The 18,005-nt window shown below is 36.9% G+C and overlaps 1 protein-coding gene across 1 annotated transcript in view; it reads left to right on the forward strand.

Moving 5' to 3' along the window:
• LOC118265230 (protein dachsous) overlaps nucleotides 1-17,446 on the forward strand; it is a 304,778-nt gene extending 287,332 nt beyond the window's left edge. Inside the window, exons 5-16 of the mRNA XM_035578031.2 lie at nucleotides 2,072-2,247; nucleotides 2,425-2,654; nucleotides 2,937-3,123; nucleotides 4,328-4,751; nucleotides 8,593-8,940; nucleotides 9,050-9,204; nucleotides 9,289-10,363; nucleotides 10,450-11,170; nucleotides 11,276-12,402; nucleotides 12,813-13,103; nucleotides 13,198-13,489; nucleotides 13,752-17,446. Of these exons, the coding sequence (XP_035433924.2) occupies nucleotides 2,072-2,247; nucleotides 2,425-2,654; nucleotides 2,937-3,123; nucleotides 4,328-4,751; nucleotides 8,593-8,940; nucleotides 9,050-9,204; nucleotides 9,289-10,363; nucleotides 10,450-11,170; nucleotides 11,276-12,402; nucleotides 12,813-13,103; nucleotides 13,198-13,489; nucleotides 13,752-16,377 (7,652 nt within the window). The 3' untranslated portion in view covers nucleotides 16,378-17,446. The remainder of the gene's footprint in view (nucleotides 1-2,071; nucleotides 2,248-2,424; nucleotides 2,655-2,936; nucleotides 3,124-4,327; nucleotides 4,752-8,592; nucleotides 8,941-9,049; nucleotides 9,205-9,288; nucleotides 10,364-10,449; nucleotides 11,171-11,275; nucleotides 12,403-12,812; nucleotides 13,104-13,197; nucleotides 13,490-13,751) is intronic.
• The last annotated feature ends 559 nt before the right edge of the window (nucleotides 17,447-18,005 follow it).

The following is an 18,005-nucleotide window of genomic DNA, read 5'->3' on the forward strand; positions in this document are numbered from 1 at the left end:
AAATAACTACAATGTTTCAAACCCACATACAGGAACACAAGAAGTACAAAACCAATTCTAAACAACCAAACAATTAGGTGCACTTTCGTTAAACGATACAAACATTTATTCTACATCGTTACGAATTACCTTAGCTTTCTACAAAACAACTAAAGAATACTTTTGTATGTAAATCCTGTATCAAACATAACAACAGACAATTAGCAATAAAAACGTTTTGTAAATAAACCAAAAAGTCGTATGAAGGACAATACAATAGTGGCCAGGGAGCATGGCAGACATCTCGGTATTAATTTAGTTCATATAATTAGTATAGACGTGATAAAAATAGATCTGAACTAGATATCTGAATGGGTGAATCTTATTGTTGGTACTTTGAATCAGGCGAAGGCAGTTTTGGAATGCTTTTTGCTGTAGATTCGGTGGATTTGGTTTTGTAGTTGTTAATGTTTGAAGTTTGTTGTTTTCTATTGACAAGTTTTTTGGATGATATTATGTTAATTAAATAGCTAATCATTGTTGTCGATAGATTATTTTATTTAAAATTTGTTCTTTATATTTTAGAAATTGGACATTTTGTCATAGTGGTATTTTTATTTTATTACCAGATAGATTGGACATATTTCTCATAGCTAATTTATTTATAAATATTTTTTGAGAGCCTGTCCTTTTCTGAAGCACGATTCTATCACCAAATAAAGAAAAGAAAATTGCAACAAAGTCACAAAATGAATTACTATAGCACTAGTATGAAGTGTTACACATAAACAGTTATGACGGCCATCGAGCCTCGCCTATGAGTATCATGACGTCTGCTCGTCCGGTACAAGTCGAGTAAACCGATAAGCCATATCTGTAACACGCCACTTGGTTATATTCAATCGCCCACCAGAATGCCTTCTACTGCCTAATGGGGGTTTTGGCGAAATTCCTCTAGAAGACTTGAATTTTCATTGGTTTTGTCTAGACATTCTTGATTTAAGAGAGTTTGTGTTTTAACATTGTCAGCAATGACGATTAATCTTTTCATTTGCGTAGTCAAAATTATTACTTATACTTTTTTAACACTGAAAATAATTATATATTTCGTATTTATTGTGTTATTTATACAGCTATGCACAAAACAAATTATTTTATAATCAGTAGGCATTTTCATAATTTATTCGATTTTTGTGAGAAAAATAAACAGTCCACCGTTAAAATTACACTTTTTTACCACGTACGCGCGCAAAAAGACTCAAGCAATAGATATGAACCAGATTTGCTTTAAAATAATTAATATTCTGCATTTGCATATAAATTGCTTGAGCATCATAATCCAAGTCTAGTCACGAAATTAGGAAGCCATTTTGTCGATCAACAAAAAGCATCAGTATATAATTATAGGTGAAAAAAACGTGTTGTTATAATATTATTAAGAGAAAGATTTATAATTTGATACAAGATATTTTGTTTGGAAATTACGTTGGTTTTAATTATGCAGTAGATGTTGAACATGCAATTTTATGTAATAAGTCGTTTGATGAAATTACTTTTAATTTTGATGCCAAATTTAATTTTGATAACACCGCTGTGGATACTGTTATTGATAATAAAGATGATAACCAATTAAGTATTGTTGATTTTGATAATGTTCGAGACGTTTGAGCGTTTTTATTTTAAATAGAAAATATTCTTATAGAGCATTTCCTAACATTAAACATAAATAGTTTCCCAGTATAAAAGACAATACGAGCCGGAAAGTAAAATGATATCGATGCATAAATATTTACGAGGTCTATAAACAGCGGTGCGCTCAATTTCGCTGGGATGCCCACAATCTGGGAAAACTAATACGATTGAGGTCGAATTTGAGGCAGAACAAGGGTTCGTGTGTGCATCTGTGTTGTTAGAAACCACATTTATTTATATGGTAGCTACAAAGAATACTGTTCATAACACGTAATATTATGACTATGAGAAACAATCTAGTTGACTCGATATCTACTAATATTGTAAATTCCAAAATAATCTTCCTTCCACATTTATTAGGTACTTTTTCCATTTAACTCATGTTTTTTTTTTCTACCAGGTCAACCACCAGTACGGTACAGCATTGTTTCCGGAGACCCTGACCATCGATTCACTATCGAGCCACTCACGGGAGCTATCAGAACTACAGGACAACTGGACAGAGAGACCAATCCCACTTATCTACTAAACGTTAGAGCTGCTACTGGGAATCCTTCAAGCTTTGATCAGACTCAGGTAAGATTATTTTTGATAAAGGTCTTCCAGGTTTACAAAAATATGCTATTAACTAGTGTAATGGCAGAAAAAGTCATGCAAAAATGACAGAGAGGCCGGCGAAAGCCAGTTTGATTGCAACCGATTTAATCAACATTTTTGCTAGTATGCTAACTGTATGTAATTTTTGATCATCAGGTCCAAATCACCTTAGAAGATATAAACGACAACGCTCCAGAATTCGGTACATCATCAGTCAGAGTATCAGTGGCTGAGTCAGCAGCCATTGGCTCCGTAGTCTACGCAGCAAGAGCTACTGATGAAGATGAGGGGAAGAATGGACAAATCAACTACCATCTTGTCTCAGCTACAGGACCTTCAAATACCTTCGCTGTGAACCCACAACATGGATTGGTTACGCTTTTGAGGTTAGTATTTTGAATTTTGACTGCATGGTTGATGCGGTGGCTGGGCGACCGGCTGCCGCGCAAAATGTAGCAGGTTTGATTCCCGCACGGAGGAACTCTTTGTGTGATCCACAAATTGTTGTTTCGGGTCTGGGTGTCATGTGTATGTACTTAAATACTAGTGCAGAGTCTAGAACTGATATTAAACCCGATTTTGGACATAAAGTCCAAACTATTATCAATGAAATAGATCATCTTATCATTTACAATTTATATTTAAAACTTTATCACATCTTTTCACAGGTCCCTAGACTACGAGAACCTCGTCCGTCACACCCTCATCATCTCGGCAAGAGACAACGGCATCCCTAGCCTCAGTGCCAACTTGACTCTGGTGGTAGATGTTCAGGATGTGAATGACAACCCTCCAGTCTTCGAACATGACTCCTACAGTGCTAATGTGTTGGAATCTGAAGCTGTTAATGCTAAGGTACGATCAATTACATATATTCTAATTAAAATTCGTTGAAAAAGAAGATTTATTAGAAGGCTTTAAAATTCAAAATGCTTTGTCGAGATATCAAGAATCATTAGTTCTCCCCTTTATTTGCTTGATTAAATTCGTTTGGAATAAGTACTGGGAATTTGATGTAAATGTTTACTTCATGCCCAGTAAAAATATAACTAAAGCAAATGATATACTAGCAAACAAATCTAATAAAGAACAACTATAAAAACCAGAAACGGTACATGAACGATTCAAAGTTAGACTATTCCATATATATCAATGAATAAAGTAATAGTGAAACGGAAAATTTATAAAATAATGTTATTGGCACTTAGGCAAGAATGCAAGAAAGTCGTATCAATAAAAATACGGTGCAATACTTACATAAGTATGGATTAATCTCTATGTAGAATTTATTGGGTATCGTTTAACTTAACGATAATAATCAAAAGGTATCGGGTTCACGAGACCACGACTAAAAATAAACTGTGTCATTTTTTAACAAGAATTTAAAGTTTGCTTTTAAAGATTTTGGATTATTTTGTGTAAGTAAGTTTTTAATTGTAGTTTCTTATTTTGTTGTTTTTAAAATAATTACTGGTAAAACGTTTTAGTTACATTTTGCAAGGACAAAGCAAAATCTTGTTCAAGTTCAATTCCCAAAAGGAGAAAAAAAACAAAGTCATTTAATGGTTATTTAACCCAGTCCTTAGCAATTGTTTTCGGAACAAAATCGTTACTAAGGAATAATTATAAGTAATCTTTAAATTACTCTGAGTACGGCAGTAAGGGTAACTCTGTCTTACCTTCTCAATGAACAGGAATAAAGTATTGGCTTACTCAGGAGGCTCGAAAATGCGAAATACCTCTTGAGATTTGGAAATAAATTGAGACTTGTGTCCAATGCTTGTGACTTTTACTGCCTTATCTAATTAATTTGTTACGTTGTTCTCTAAATTGTGGAAGAGATAACATTAATGGGTTCTGTAATTAATTTGAAGTTTTATCGGCTTTGAGTAATACGTTGTAGTTAATGTTCAAGATTTGATTGCTGTTTGTGCAATGTTCTGATCTCCTTTCCAAACTAAGTGTCATTAAAGATCAAATCTGATTCAATTTACTTTAATTTCTTCTTTAATTTCCAAATCTACTTTTACTAATATAATATTCTTTTCATCCTCAACAGATCCTAGAAATCCAAGCAATAGACAAGGATACAGGAAACAACGCTCGCATTACATACAAAATAGCCGCAGACTCAAATACAACTGAAGAGTACTTCAAAGTGCAACCGAGTACAGGCTGGGTTTACCTCGCCAAACAGCTCGACAGGGAAACAACAGCAAAACATAAAATGGTCATAATAGCTGTAGACAACGGTATACCACCGCTTTCTGCGACCGCTAACTTAGTCGTCAATGTAATAGACGCAAATGATAATGATCCAGTGTTCAGTAAATCGGCGTATGAGTTCCAAGTTGAGGAAAATCAGAAAGCTGGCGCATTTGTTGGGAAGATTGCGGCGACTGATGCTGATTTGGGTGATAACGCTGTAGTGAGATACAGCTTGTTCCCCTCCAACACAAGTTTCATCGTCAATCCTGTTACTGGTAAGTTCATTACAATAATTTTCTTTCTAAACATAAAGCATTCGTAGACTAGACAAAGTATAGTGCCATTAAACATGTACACATTTTGGCCTTAATACTTTTCTCCATATAAAACAAAAAGATCCCACTTTTACAATGACAAATATCTAACAGAATCTGAGCAGCTTTTCCCTAAAAAATCTCCTCAACTTATTCTTTTTAAAACCTCAACTCCAACACGCCCTTTGAACCAAACATATTTATTGTATCATGTTTTTGCATATTATTCTTACCTATAATCTTCTACGTATTATTCAAAACAAGAATAAAACCAAGAAGTCACATTTGATTAATAACTAACATTATTTCGTTTACCATTGAATGCTCATCGGATGTGACGTCTAGCCGCTATTTATCATTTTAATCCTCCAAAAGCTACCGTCGAATGTTGACCCGACAACAATGACTACTGACACAGCCAAGGTCGAAAGATTTCTCAAGTGTAGACCACGCTTATTTGTCATGAGATCAGCAGGCTTATAAGGTTTGAATGCACCTGTTGAAGTGAATAGTGGCTTACAATTTTCTTCCGTATTTGACGAAATTATTGATACGGAGAAAGTTTAGGACGTTGAAACTTCGGATATGTTTATATTTGTTATAGAGAAATTAAGTCTAGATAGAAAACTAAGAACAGAGCGAAAGTAAATTACGCGAGCAAACACCGGCGCTACATGCATCATTACATCGTGTACAGAACTAACTAAGAACAATGATATTTTACCGTAATACCAAATACTTGTTCGTATTTGTTCAGGCAAGCAACTCCCAGCCGGCCACTTGCCCTTTGTTTAGCTTGCCGGCACTTTTGAAAGCTAAAACCCAAAGTATGTAAGTCCCTTGAAACTCATTGATAGAACAAACACGCTGTATAAATACAGTCATTTTAATACCTGCACAATTTGAGCGTATGGGGAGCAGATCCGATGGCATTATTTATTTTAAACCTTCCCATGGACCGCTTTCTATGCTTCTACGTAATTAAAGAATTATTTCAAGTGTCCGCTGAGCAGGTTCTGTGGGATAGTATTTATCATGTGTTTTAAGAATGAGAGTTCAATATAATATTGTGTGTGATCGTTGATATCCTGCTCACGTTGTGAGGGTCAACTTAGATATGTGGATTATCTCAGGTTTAATGAGCCAGCATCCGTTTACTACGGTGGCACGATCGTGATCTTTGCACCGGACACTTTTGCATGACTGTGAGGAGTACAGACGTACTATGTGCTACCACTTAGACCCCATCCACCAACCCGGAAAGGAAAAACACGTGCAAAGATTGGCAAAAACTATTCCACATTTAACCTTCCTTGCGCCAACTAAATTTAATAAGATATGCAAATAAGAATCCACAACCGATCTTATCCAAAACGATGTTTATCGTCGAAATCGTGCGAGTATTAAGCATGGTATAAAAAGGGTGCTTGGCAGTTCGTTATTCTCAATAACTGACTGATGAATGGTGGAGCTTTTCGTCTCAATTCGGCTTATCGGCGATCGCACCCGAACACTCCCGAGCTAGTTAGCAAGGACCGAGTGAGGGCTAAATTCGTAAATCATTTGCGACGTCTGTATGTGGCCCCTATTGGAAGATTGCTGTCTTCAACAGGTGCACCCACAATGTTACCAGAAGCAAAAACTCTGCCTTTTATGAGCATTGATAGCCGTCGGTTCGTTTGTGATCGTTGATAGAACTTGTTGATAGTTATAGGGTAATTGACCTGAAAAGGGATCATTAAAATACCGAGGGACTATGTCAAATACACTATAAAAGAAAATTAAATAGAGAATACTCTTGAAAGTCAGTTCATGTGCAATTAATATAAAGACAAAGTATCATTTTATTGCTCCGTCTAAAGGTGGCTATAGATTTGCATGAACAGATATGGTTGCCATTTCATACATCACATATGAAAGCCGGTCATCATTAGTAATGCTTTGCTCAATGTTCCCACTGACTCACAATATTATACCAATAATTCTTCTGTGACATCCGACAAAAGTTCACGGTAACTGAGGACTTATAAGGATACAATAACGCTTGAACATAATTAATTGTGGGTGGACACGGATAGATTGAATCAGTGTCTTTGGTTTTTGGATTTAAAAAGACAAAAACGCAGCGCTGGCTTTATTCGCAGTACCTACTTATTGGGATATAATAGGTATCAATTACGTGAAATAAAACAGCAGCAAATACTTGACAATGGAGAAATAACCAGTCAAATGACTAAGCTTTGGTAATAGTTAATGCTATAAGATGATTAAATCAAAGTTACTCGAAAAAAATTTGGAGATTTTTGAACTGAATCCGACAATCAATCAATAAGTTGACGGCAATTTTTATTTGAAAGGTCACGCCACCCGCCAGCCGCGATCCCACAACGGGAGGCAACACACAATGAATTTACGCGCGTCAATTGCGAGTTATAAACGTCGTCGATCGCGCATGCGCCATGACCCGCCATTAACTATTATTAAAATATTGCTATGTAGGAGCCTGGCTATTCTCTCCCATGTTTTATTACAAGCCTTACCAGTACTAGATACTGTCGTCGGCTATTTAAAGCTCATATGTTACAAATGTACGTGTAGGACGCACAGGGCTCTACAACTCGTTTTGTTGACGGATATCTTTTATTTTCATATGTTCTCAAATGAATTATAGGTGTAAAATGTTGCTGGAATCTTACTGTCGACAGAGTGCTATAAATTGCAGTAATAACAAACAGGGTTGGAATAAAAAAATAATTGTGATCGAAGATGACGCAGTTGTAAATGATTTTGCCTTTTGTTCCAACAGTCACAATCGTGGAATGTTGCTCACGTGCTTGGAAAACGCTAATTTCGGTCGTAAAATCCATTTTATATCGAATAACAAAACTATAAAGATGTGTTGTACACAAGAAGAATCCATAAAGCTGCTACAAAATATAGCTCAAACATACTTGGCTACAATAAGTCTGATTAATAAATTCATCTACCACCGGACGTTACACCTGAGTACACAAATCACAGTCTTGATTTAATAAATTAAACTCAACGATTTAAAGCTATACGTATTTATGACTCCGCCATCATGATCTCTGCCCTCACTCGCCGAGCAAGTGATACCTTACACCGCAACAATAATCTCTCTCCTACAAAAACAGAAATCAGAAATCGTGAAGAAAATATTAGCGTCCACCGCAAACATCGAAGTCAAGAGTGTCCAATATTTGCGGTCGAAATAACGATGGATTTTTTCTTCAACAGACCGCTTCCCATCGCTCATTACGGCGGTTTCTGGCACATCTTATTATCCACCCATAAATTCAACATTTACGTGATTCAAAACTTTAACTCTGTTTCTTTTAAGTTCATTATTGATTGCATCAATGTTGTTTATAACAATATTCATTTCGCTACCCTGTTTCTGTCATCACAATTTTTGGGCTTTCAATATGAAGTTGCGGATAATCATAGTTATTCAGCCCTCAGGCGATCTCTTTTATGTACGCCTAATTTTAGGTTAAAGTAATCGATTTGAAATTGACAAAATTCTTTGGTTTTGTAGTGTGTGTAGAGAAGAGACGTGTGTTGTTAAGCGTGTAGAGATCATTATAACAGGCTTTTAAAGTACGTTCTCATATTAAGATACGACTTGCATTTTTCATTTCCAACTTTTCGAGGAAAAGTAATGATTAATATTGTTTGATATTCAATAACTTACTTTATTTTATGTTGTAATAGGCCTCAAAATGTCTCTTGATCTATTCTGCAGTTTTTACAGTAAATAATAAAACATGTTTTGTTACAGGAATAATCACCACCAAAGAAGTTCTAGACAGAGAATTCAAATCATCTTACTCTCTATTTGCCGAAGCAAAAGACCAAGGAACGTTACCACGATCAAGTAGAGTGCCAGTGTCAATCAAAATTACTGATGTAAATGACAATCCACCAGAAATTATTGATCCCAGAGAAGATGTCGTTAGTGTAAGAGAAGAACAGCAGCCAGGAGCAGAAGTAGCAAGAGTCAAGGCAATAGACAGAGATAATGGAGTCAATTCTACAATTAAATATTCTATCTTGAGTGAAAGAGATATGGATGGCGTCGGTGTTTTCGTTATTGATGCTAATACTGGAGTTATTAAAACTAGTACAGGTAATATAATCAATTAATTTCTTCGATTAATTTGCATAATATTTCTTATATATACTAACACTTCATTATACGATTCGGAAAAACATTTAACATCGATTTTTGTTTTCAGTTCTAGATCATGAAGAGAGATCAATATACCGACTGACCGTAGCAGCAACCGATGGCGGCACACCACCAAAACAAACTGTGCGGCAACTCAAAGTCGAAGTACTAGATTTGAATGACAATAGACCAACTTTCACTAGCTCAAGTTTGTCTTTCAAAGTAAGTATCAACAATAAACAAGACTTAAACCGTAATTTAAAAGCTTAAGTATGAGACATGTACTAATTTTATGTTTGTTCTCAGGTCAAAGAAGATGCTAAAATCGGTCATGTGGTTGGTACAGTGGCATGTTGCGATAGTGATATTACGGAGAACTTAGTCAATGAAGACGATGAGAAACAAATATCGTACCTCCTAATGCCTCTTACTACTGACCATGCGCCTGGTACATTTGAAATCGACCGCCGAACTGGGTCGCTAGTCGTAGCTAGACAATTAGACAGAGAAATCCAAGACGAATACAGACTAGAAGTGAGAGCGTTAGACACATCAGCTACAAACAATCCACAGAGTAGTGCCGTTACAGTAAAAATAGAAATTGTTGACGTAAATGACAATTCACCACAATGGCCTCAAGATCCAATTAATATTGAAATATCAGAACTTACTCCTATTGGGATGATAGTTTACAACTTCACTGCCAAAGACGCAGATGCTGGACCAAATGGAGAGTTGAACTTTAGAGTTGTATCGTCATTACCTGCCACTAAAAATGTATTCAATTTAGATCCTCTCACTGGTTCTCTGACACTCACTTCTACATTGGATTATGAGAAACTAAAAGAGTATTGGTTAATCGTTGAAGCAACTGATTTAGCTACTAACGTTTCTGAGAGGATGGTAACGTCAGCTACCGTGCACATTTCTGTTACTGACGCCAATGATAATACTCCTACTTTTGTATCTGCTAAGAAGGCTACCGTCTCACTGAACACTCTATCTGGAACACTTTACCAAGCATTAGCGATAGATGCCGATTCAGGAGAAAATGGCAAAATATCTTATTACATATCGGGAGGTAATGATAACGGCTACTTTTCGATGGATTATGACATGGGCAAATTAACTTTATCTAACAAACACTCCCAAGATATATCGAGAGTAAGACCAGGACAGTATAAGCTAAATCTTACTGCCTCTGATCATGGTATACCGTTTCCAAGGCAAAGTCACATGACTCTGCTGTTGATGTTGCAAGAGTCAACAAACATACCACCAAGATTTACAGATTCTTACTACAGAGCTAACATCACAGAAGACATTCGACCAGGCAGTTTTGTAACCAGACTATCTGCTAAATCTTCTAGAGGAAGTGCAAGTAAGTAATCAATATTTTCTTTATATTATAAAAAAGTTAACACGCAATTTATTGAATGAAATATTAAATCACATTTGTTTTTTCAGGTAATCTAACATACATGATACCATCTGGGGTTGCTGATGATAAGTTTGCGATTGACGAAAGACTGGGTACAATCACCGTCAAAACAAGGATTGATAGAGAGGAGAGAGACCAATTCATATTCCCTGTCTACGTGACAGACTCCAGCACTTTCCAGTCAACTACTAACTTTGATGTCACTACAGTTACAATCAGCGTAATGGATGTCAACGATAACCCACCAAGCTTCAAAGCAGGGTCCTGCTATCCTTTAGTTGTCCCTGAGAACAATGAACCAGAAGTAATCCATACAGTGGCTGCTACTGACAAAGATATTGGCGCAAATGGAGTAATTACTTACAGTATCACATCAGGCAATAATGGGAACAAGTTCTCAATAGATTCTACTTCTGGAAAACTGACAGCGAGAACATTAGATCGTGAAACACAGTCGAAGTATCATTTGACAATCACTGCCTTTGATCATGGATCTCCAGTAGCATTACAAGGGTCTTGTAACATAACAGTGATTGTCGAAGATCAGAATGATAATGATCCAGTGTTTGATACCGGTCATTATTCTGCTGCGATACCAGAAGATGCCATGATTGATACTTCAGTAATCAAAGTTAGAGCTACTGATGCAGATTTAGGTTTCAACAAGCGAATTGTTTACTCTTTGGCTAATGAAAGCCAAGGCCTTTTCAGAATCGATAATAAGACAGGAATTATCTTCACTACTGGGTGAGTTTTAGTGCAATACAATTCTGATTATACCTGAATATAATTCTAATACCAAAATATTATTTTCTCCTTTACCTCAACTAACCTAAGCATTTTCTGTTACAGAACTTTCGATAGAGAGAAGACAAGCGTATATCATTTTGAAGCTGTGGCTACAGATGAGGGGCGATACATCACACGGTCTCAAAGGGTTTCAGTAGAAGTTACGATCAATGATGTCAACGATAATAAGCCCATCTTCACGAAATACCCATTCAGGGAACAAGTAGCGACACTAACACCGCCAGGTCAAAGCTTACTTAGAGTCTCAGCTATGGACAATGATATAGGCATAAATGCTGAAATACTTTACGAGCTACTAGATACCTCAAATCACAAGTTCCGAATCAATCCTACCACTGGAGTACTTACAGCTACACAAAGTTTAGCAAGTGAAAACGGAAAATTGATACACTTGAAAGTGATTGCTAAAGATAAGGGTAATCCACCGCAGAGCTCCATAGGACTAATTGAAATACGTGTCGGCGATTTCTCAGATCAAACACCGACATTAAACTTCCAAAATGCAACATACAATGTAACTATTGAAGAAAACATGGCGTATGGAAAAGACGTGCTCCAAGTAACCGCAGTTAGGAGCGACGGGCGGCGTCAGAGAATAATTTATGAAATCGGCAACGGCAACGATCAGTACGCCTTTGAAATAGACTCTAACTCGGGCGTTATAAGGGTGAATAACTCGGCGAATCTGGATTATGAGTCGTACCCGGGCCCGCGGAGGCAGCTTGTTGTAGTTGCCCGCACAGAAGGTTCGCCCGTCCTATACGGCTACTGCGACGTTATAATAAATCTGATCGATCAGAACGACCACGCTCCCAGGTTTACGCAACAACAGTACATCGCAAATGTCCTTGAAGGGAACACTAAGGGCGAATTTGTTGTGCAACTCGCGGCTAAGGATGGGGATCGCGGTGTAAATGCAAGGATACTATATCACATTGTGGATGGAAATCATGATAATGCATTTATTATAGAACCGGCCTTCTCTGGATCAGTCAAAACAAATATAGTCCTTGATCGGGAGATAAGAGAGACATACAAGTTGACAGTAATAGCGACTGATGAAGGCGACCCGCAGATGACTGGCACGGCGACGCTGAGGATCAATGTCGTGGACGTGAACGACAACCAGCCAACATTCCCACCACCGAACGTCATCTCAGTATCGGAAGGTACGTTTTTACTCGTTTACTCCGTATTCGCATTCGGGTTTTAAATTGCCGTTGGTCGGCCTATCGACTTTTCGAAATAAATTGGTAGAACAAAAAGCGTACCACAGAGAGGGAGGCATTTTACATAATTTGTATTCTCGACTTGGTAACATTGCGACTTTTCGATTCCAACGCCGAGATTAAATAAAAGGGACTCCTTTAGGATCAATATTTATTGGATGGTATTACATTTTTTCCGAATGCATGTTTTAGCGGTTCACCAACGGTCCGCGGCGTTCGTGTCGCTTTTTATTCGTTTTTTATATCATTGTAAGTCGACAGAAGTTTTGTTTTAGAGAAATTTTATTTTGGCGGATCGTTAAAACGGCAGTCAAACGAGACCCGTCAGTATATTTTGTTTTTGTTTTTAGGAACGGAAGTTGGGACAGTGCTCACATCTGTTACTGCGAATGACGTTGATACATATCCGGCACTCAAGTACTCGATAATGCAAGGGGACAACAGTTTTTCTGTAGACAGATACAGCGGAAAAATTGTGTTGAATAGACCCCTTGATTTCGAAACGAAGAAGATGTATGAAGTCAATATCACGGCATCGGATAGCGAACACGTTGCCAAGACGACGCTGACAATAAAAGTTACCGATGTCAATGATAACTCGCCCGTTTTTGATGATATTTCGTACAACAGAATATTACCTGGTATGTATGAGTTACTTAAAGCGTTCAGTTAAACATTTTTTTGCTTCAAAAATGTGCATATATTTATAATAATTTAACGTTTTCTCAATTACAGAAGGCACAGACACCCTAGAAATCGGCTCAGTCAGCGCTAAGGACCGTGATGATGGCGACAATGGGAAGATAACGTATTCTATTCTTCGGCCAACAAAAGGATATTACATTGATGCAGTTTCTGGAAGCATTTTCGTAAACTATAGCGCCCTACCACCAAACCAGAGAGACACACAGTTGGCTGTCGTCGCTACCGATCATGGGAAGCCCAACAGAAGTGCCGTTGCATCTGTTCGGATTAGCACGGGAGCATCATCGGAGATCAAACCTTTTATCGGACAAGATACTTACAGGTAAAGTATTACATTTTGTATTAATTTTAATATACAATGATGTATAAAAATAATAACTTCTATAGTTTTATAAACAAATAACGTGATATTAATAAAAATTCAATAATATAAAAAAAACCCTAGTTGTCTGGAATCGCCGTGTGTGATAAGACCGCTCATTGTACTCAAATTACTATTACAATGTCAAACATATTTTATATTTGTGTGCCAAAAAGTATAAAATAAATAAATAAATATTAATGTACTTTCCTATTAATTCCAGGATCACCGTCAACGAAGACACGGAAAAGGGTTCAACCCTGCTCCAGATTGGTGGTATCAATGATGTTCTCAAGAAATACAACTTAGACATACACATCACATCAGGGAACGAAGGCAACACATTCGATGTCACTTTAGAAGGAGCGCTGATTCTTCTCAACAAACTCGATAGAGAGACACAAGATTCCTACGTCCTTGGACTAGCTGCAGTTGAACAGGGAAAAATGCTGACGTATAATCAGAATAAAACTTCTATTACTGTGTTCGTTACCGTGGCTGATGCCAACGATAACCCACCAGTATTCGCTATAAATGACTTCGAACTTAATGTTAGTGAAGATGTCAAAATTGGTTACGTCTTAACTAAGCTAGCTGCAACAGACGCTGATCTCTACGGAACACCTAATGCCGCTATTGTCTACAACATCACCTCTGGAGATGATGAAAAGTTGTTCTTTGTACATCCAACCACAGGGGTTTTGACTGTCAACAAAACTCTTGATTATGATATTGGCAATACTAAATATAAACTTGTGATTGTCGCTTGTGATCAAGGAATACCATCTCTATGCAATGCTGTGTACATTGATGTTTCAATACTTGACGAAAACGATAACACACCTACTTTCCCTGTAAATGAATATTTCGAAACCATTGGTGAGAATGAACGAGTAGGCACCTCAATTTTCACAGCAAGAGCTACAGATTTGGACAAAGGAAGATATGGACAATTGAACTACTCAATTGTAGCCTCTCCAAATAACTACAACAGAAATGACGACTCCTGGAAAATGTTCCTAATTGATTCTTCATCAGGATTAGTCAATTCTAATGCTGTGTTCGATTATGAGGTGAAAAACAAATACGAATTTGCAATTAAAGCTTCTGACTTGGGAGGAAAAAGTACAACTGTCAAAGTTCGAATTGATATTGAAAGCCGAGACGAGTTCTATCCTCAATTCACTCAGAAAACCTACAAGTTCCGTGTACCAAAATCAGGTTCTCTACCTGCAGGCTATGTGATTGGTCAAGCTACAGCCACAGACAGAGACAAGGGTATCGACGGAAGAATAGTTTACCAGCTATCCACATCTCACTCCTACTTCAAAATAAATAGAACCACTGGCGTGATCATTTTGAAAAAGAAAGTCGATTCTGTTCAAAATCTTTTCGGTTCCGACAAGTCTATAAGTTTGGTGGTGACTGCTAGTTCCGGAAGACAAGGCTCGTTGACAAATAAAACCGCTGTAGAAATCGGTATGAATGATCTAGCACTGGCATCAGATGCAACTCAAGTTAACGATGCTGCTGCAGTTGCAAGTGGAGGACTGTCTGACTGGGCTCTAGGCTTACTAATTGTTTTCATATTCATTATTATAATATTTGCGGCCGCATTCCTATTCTTACATATGAAGAATAAGAGACATAAGAAAGTCAATAAACCAGGACTAAGTTCGGAAGGAGTTGGAGCTACAAACAGTTATGTAGATCCAAGCGCTTTTGACACTATCCCAATACGAAATACTGGTGCTGTTAACGCTGCAAATCAATTTGCACCTCCTAAATATGATGAAATCCCACCATACGGACCCCACACCGCAAGCTCTAACTCAGGAGCAGCCACTACTTCAGAGCTTTCTGGATCTGATCAGTCAGGATCTAGTGGTCGTGGTTCTGCAGAAGATGGCGAAGATGGTGAAGATGAGGAAATAAGAATGATAAACGAAGGTCCTTTGCAAAGAGAAGGGATGCACAGACAATCTAATGGAGTTGATGATGACAATCTTTCTGATGTATCTGTACATAATACTCAAGAATACTTAGCAAGATTGGGAATCGTTGACACTGGAACTGGAGGTGGAGCATCCACTTCATCAAGAAGATGCTCAGAAAACGTAGGAAATAAAGATAACATGTTACACCATGCACCTATTGATTCAATGCATATGTTCGATGAAGACGGTGCTCATGAAAATGATATTACCAATTTAATATACGCTAAGCTTAATGAAGTTACTGGTAGTGAAAGAGCGAGCAGTGCAGATGAAGCTAGCGCTGCAGTTGACAGAGCAATGGCTTTGGGAGCCTTCTCCAGCGCTCCTGGAGACAACAACGCTGTACCTACTGCAGGGCCTTCCATGACTGGTAGTCTTAGTTCAATAGTTCACTCAGAAGAAGAATTAACTGGTAGCTACAATTGGGATTATTTACTAGATTGGGGACCACAATACCAACCACTGGCTCATGTATTTTCGGAAATAGCTAGATTAAAAGACGACGCTGTGTCACTTCAGAGTGGGAACAGCGCAGCATCTAGTGCAAAGAGTAAAGGCACTTCAATTTCTGGAGGGAAGAGTGTACCACCACCGCTACTTACCACTGTGGCTCCTCGAAGCTGTCCGGCCCCATCATTGTCTTGTAGGCAGCCGCAGTTATTATTACCGAGGTCTCCAATAAGTCATGATGTTCCTGGCGGCTTCTCTGCTGCAGCTGCCATGTCACCTTCATTCTCACCTTCCTTATCACCATTGGCGACTAGATCACCATCAATGTCACCGTTGGTAGGTCCAGGGTTGCCACCAGCACCCGCCAACAGAAAACCTCCTCACTCAACTATGAGAATATGAAAATATTAGTATCGTAGCAATATTCAATTAATTACTGTATATATGGACGACTGTTTTGCCTATAGTGTAGTTAGTATTATTTATTCGGCCGATCTGATCGGCTTAATTCATTTTGCGCATATTGATATTATATAAAAATCGATCTTCACGGATATGCTCAAAGTGATTACTAAGCGCTTATTACCGATTTTTACGGTAAATGTATATAAATAAAAAATCGGGTGTATTTTTTAAGTGTACATACTCATTGTAAAAAATATATAAAGACTGCCATTTTTTTATTATTTTTAACACAAATACAGCTTTACTTTAAGCTATAAGTATTATTTTTAGGGAACACGATTCTTGAGTGATGTGTCAAATTGATTAAATTAATGATCGAATGATTGTAATCGATTTGGTGAATCAATGTTACTGTAAGCTTTATTACAAGATGATGTATGTACTTGTATTGTAAAATTCTGTTGCAAATGTAATGTAATATTAGTTTTCAGTGAATTGAACGTCGATGTTTCGTTTCTCTGTGATTTTGATGATGCCTAAAGATTCAGTTCAGTTTTTTTGCTACTTTACCGAAGTATAATTATGTACCGGTCCGTAATACCTGTCCCATTTTATATTACATAAATATATAACTTCACGCCTGTCTCCCATGGGAGTAAGCAGTTACAATGGAACGCAAATTGCTCATATTGTGTTGTATTATACATATTATACTGATTTAAACTATACATCTTATATGACATTGATAAAACTAAAGAGAATGTACATATATGAATGTAATTATTGAGAAATCCATATATCTTGTTATATGTCGTCACATATTACATAGTTAGTCATCAAATATCCCACACAAAGTAATGAATTTACATAGAAAAAATATATAAAAATGTCATATTGAATATAAAATACATGTATAGAATGTGGTATCAAAAATTCTGGACTGATTACTAGAATATTGAGTGTAAATAATTATTTTAACTACATGTTAATAAATTAGTCTTAGATGCCACCGACTGTATGAATATTTGTTTAGGTGGAAATAAAATTGAATTTAAAAACATATAAATGTTGTTTCTTTTTGTTTTAAAACCCCTGTCTTAGGAACCTTTCTTAGGACTTATATTGATGACAAGTTATTTATCATTCAAGTAAAGTAAAGGAACAGTTTAAAAAGCAACTAATAAATACTTGCTTTGAATCAGTAATTCTATTCTTATACAATACATTATAATATTGAATTCTTCCTCATTATATTATCTCATACATCAACAACATATAATTGGCCACTGCTGACCGAAGGCCTCTTTTCACACAGATAAGTTTGAACATTATAAATCACCACGCTTACTCAGTGCGGATGGGGATTTCAAAGTTAGTTAGAAATAATTATAAGCTTATAGGTTTCCTCACGATGTTGTCCTTCATCGTTTGTCAATGGTTTCTCAAAAATCATAGAAAGTACATATAAGTTGGAAAAAATGGTAATGGTCGTATTGGTACTTGCCGTTAGTAGGTTTCGAAATCGCAACCTCGTGTATGAAAAGCGAACGATTTAGCCCCCACGATACATACGATCCATACTATTTATATCACATACTGTCTAGATATTAAAATAGTAAAATAAC

The sequence above is a fragment of the Spodoptera frugiperda genome, chromosome 28 (assembly GCF_023101765.2).
Source record: "Spodoptera frugiperda isolate SF20-4 chromosome 28, AGI-APGP_CSIRO_Sfru_2.0, whole genome shotgun sequence".
Lineage (NCBI taxonomy): Eukaryota > Metazoa > Arthropoda > Insecta > Lepidoptera > Noctuidae > Spodoptera > Spodoptera frugiperda.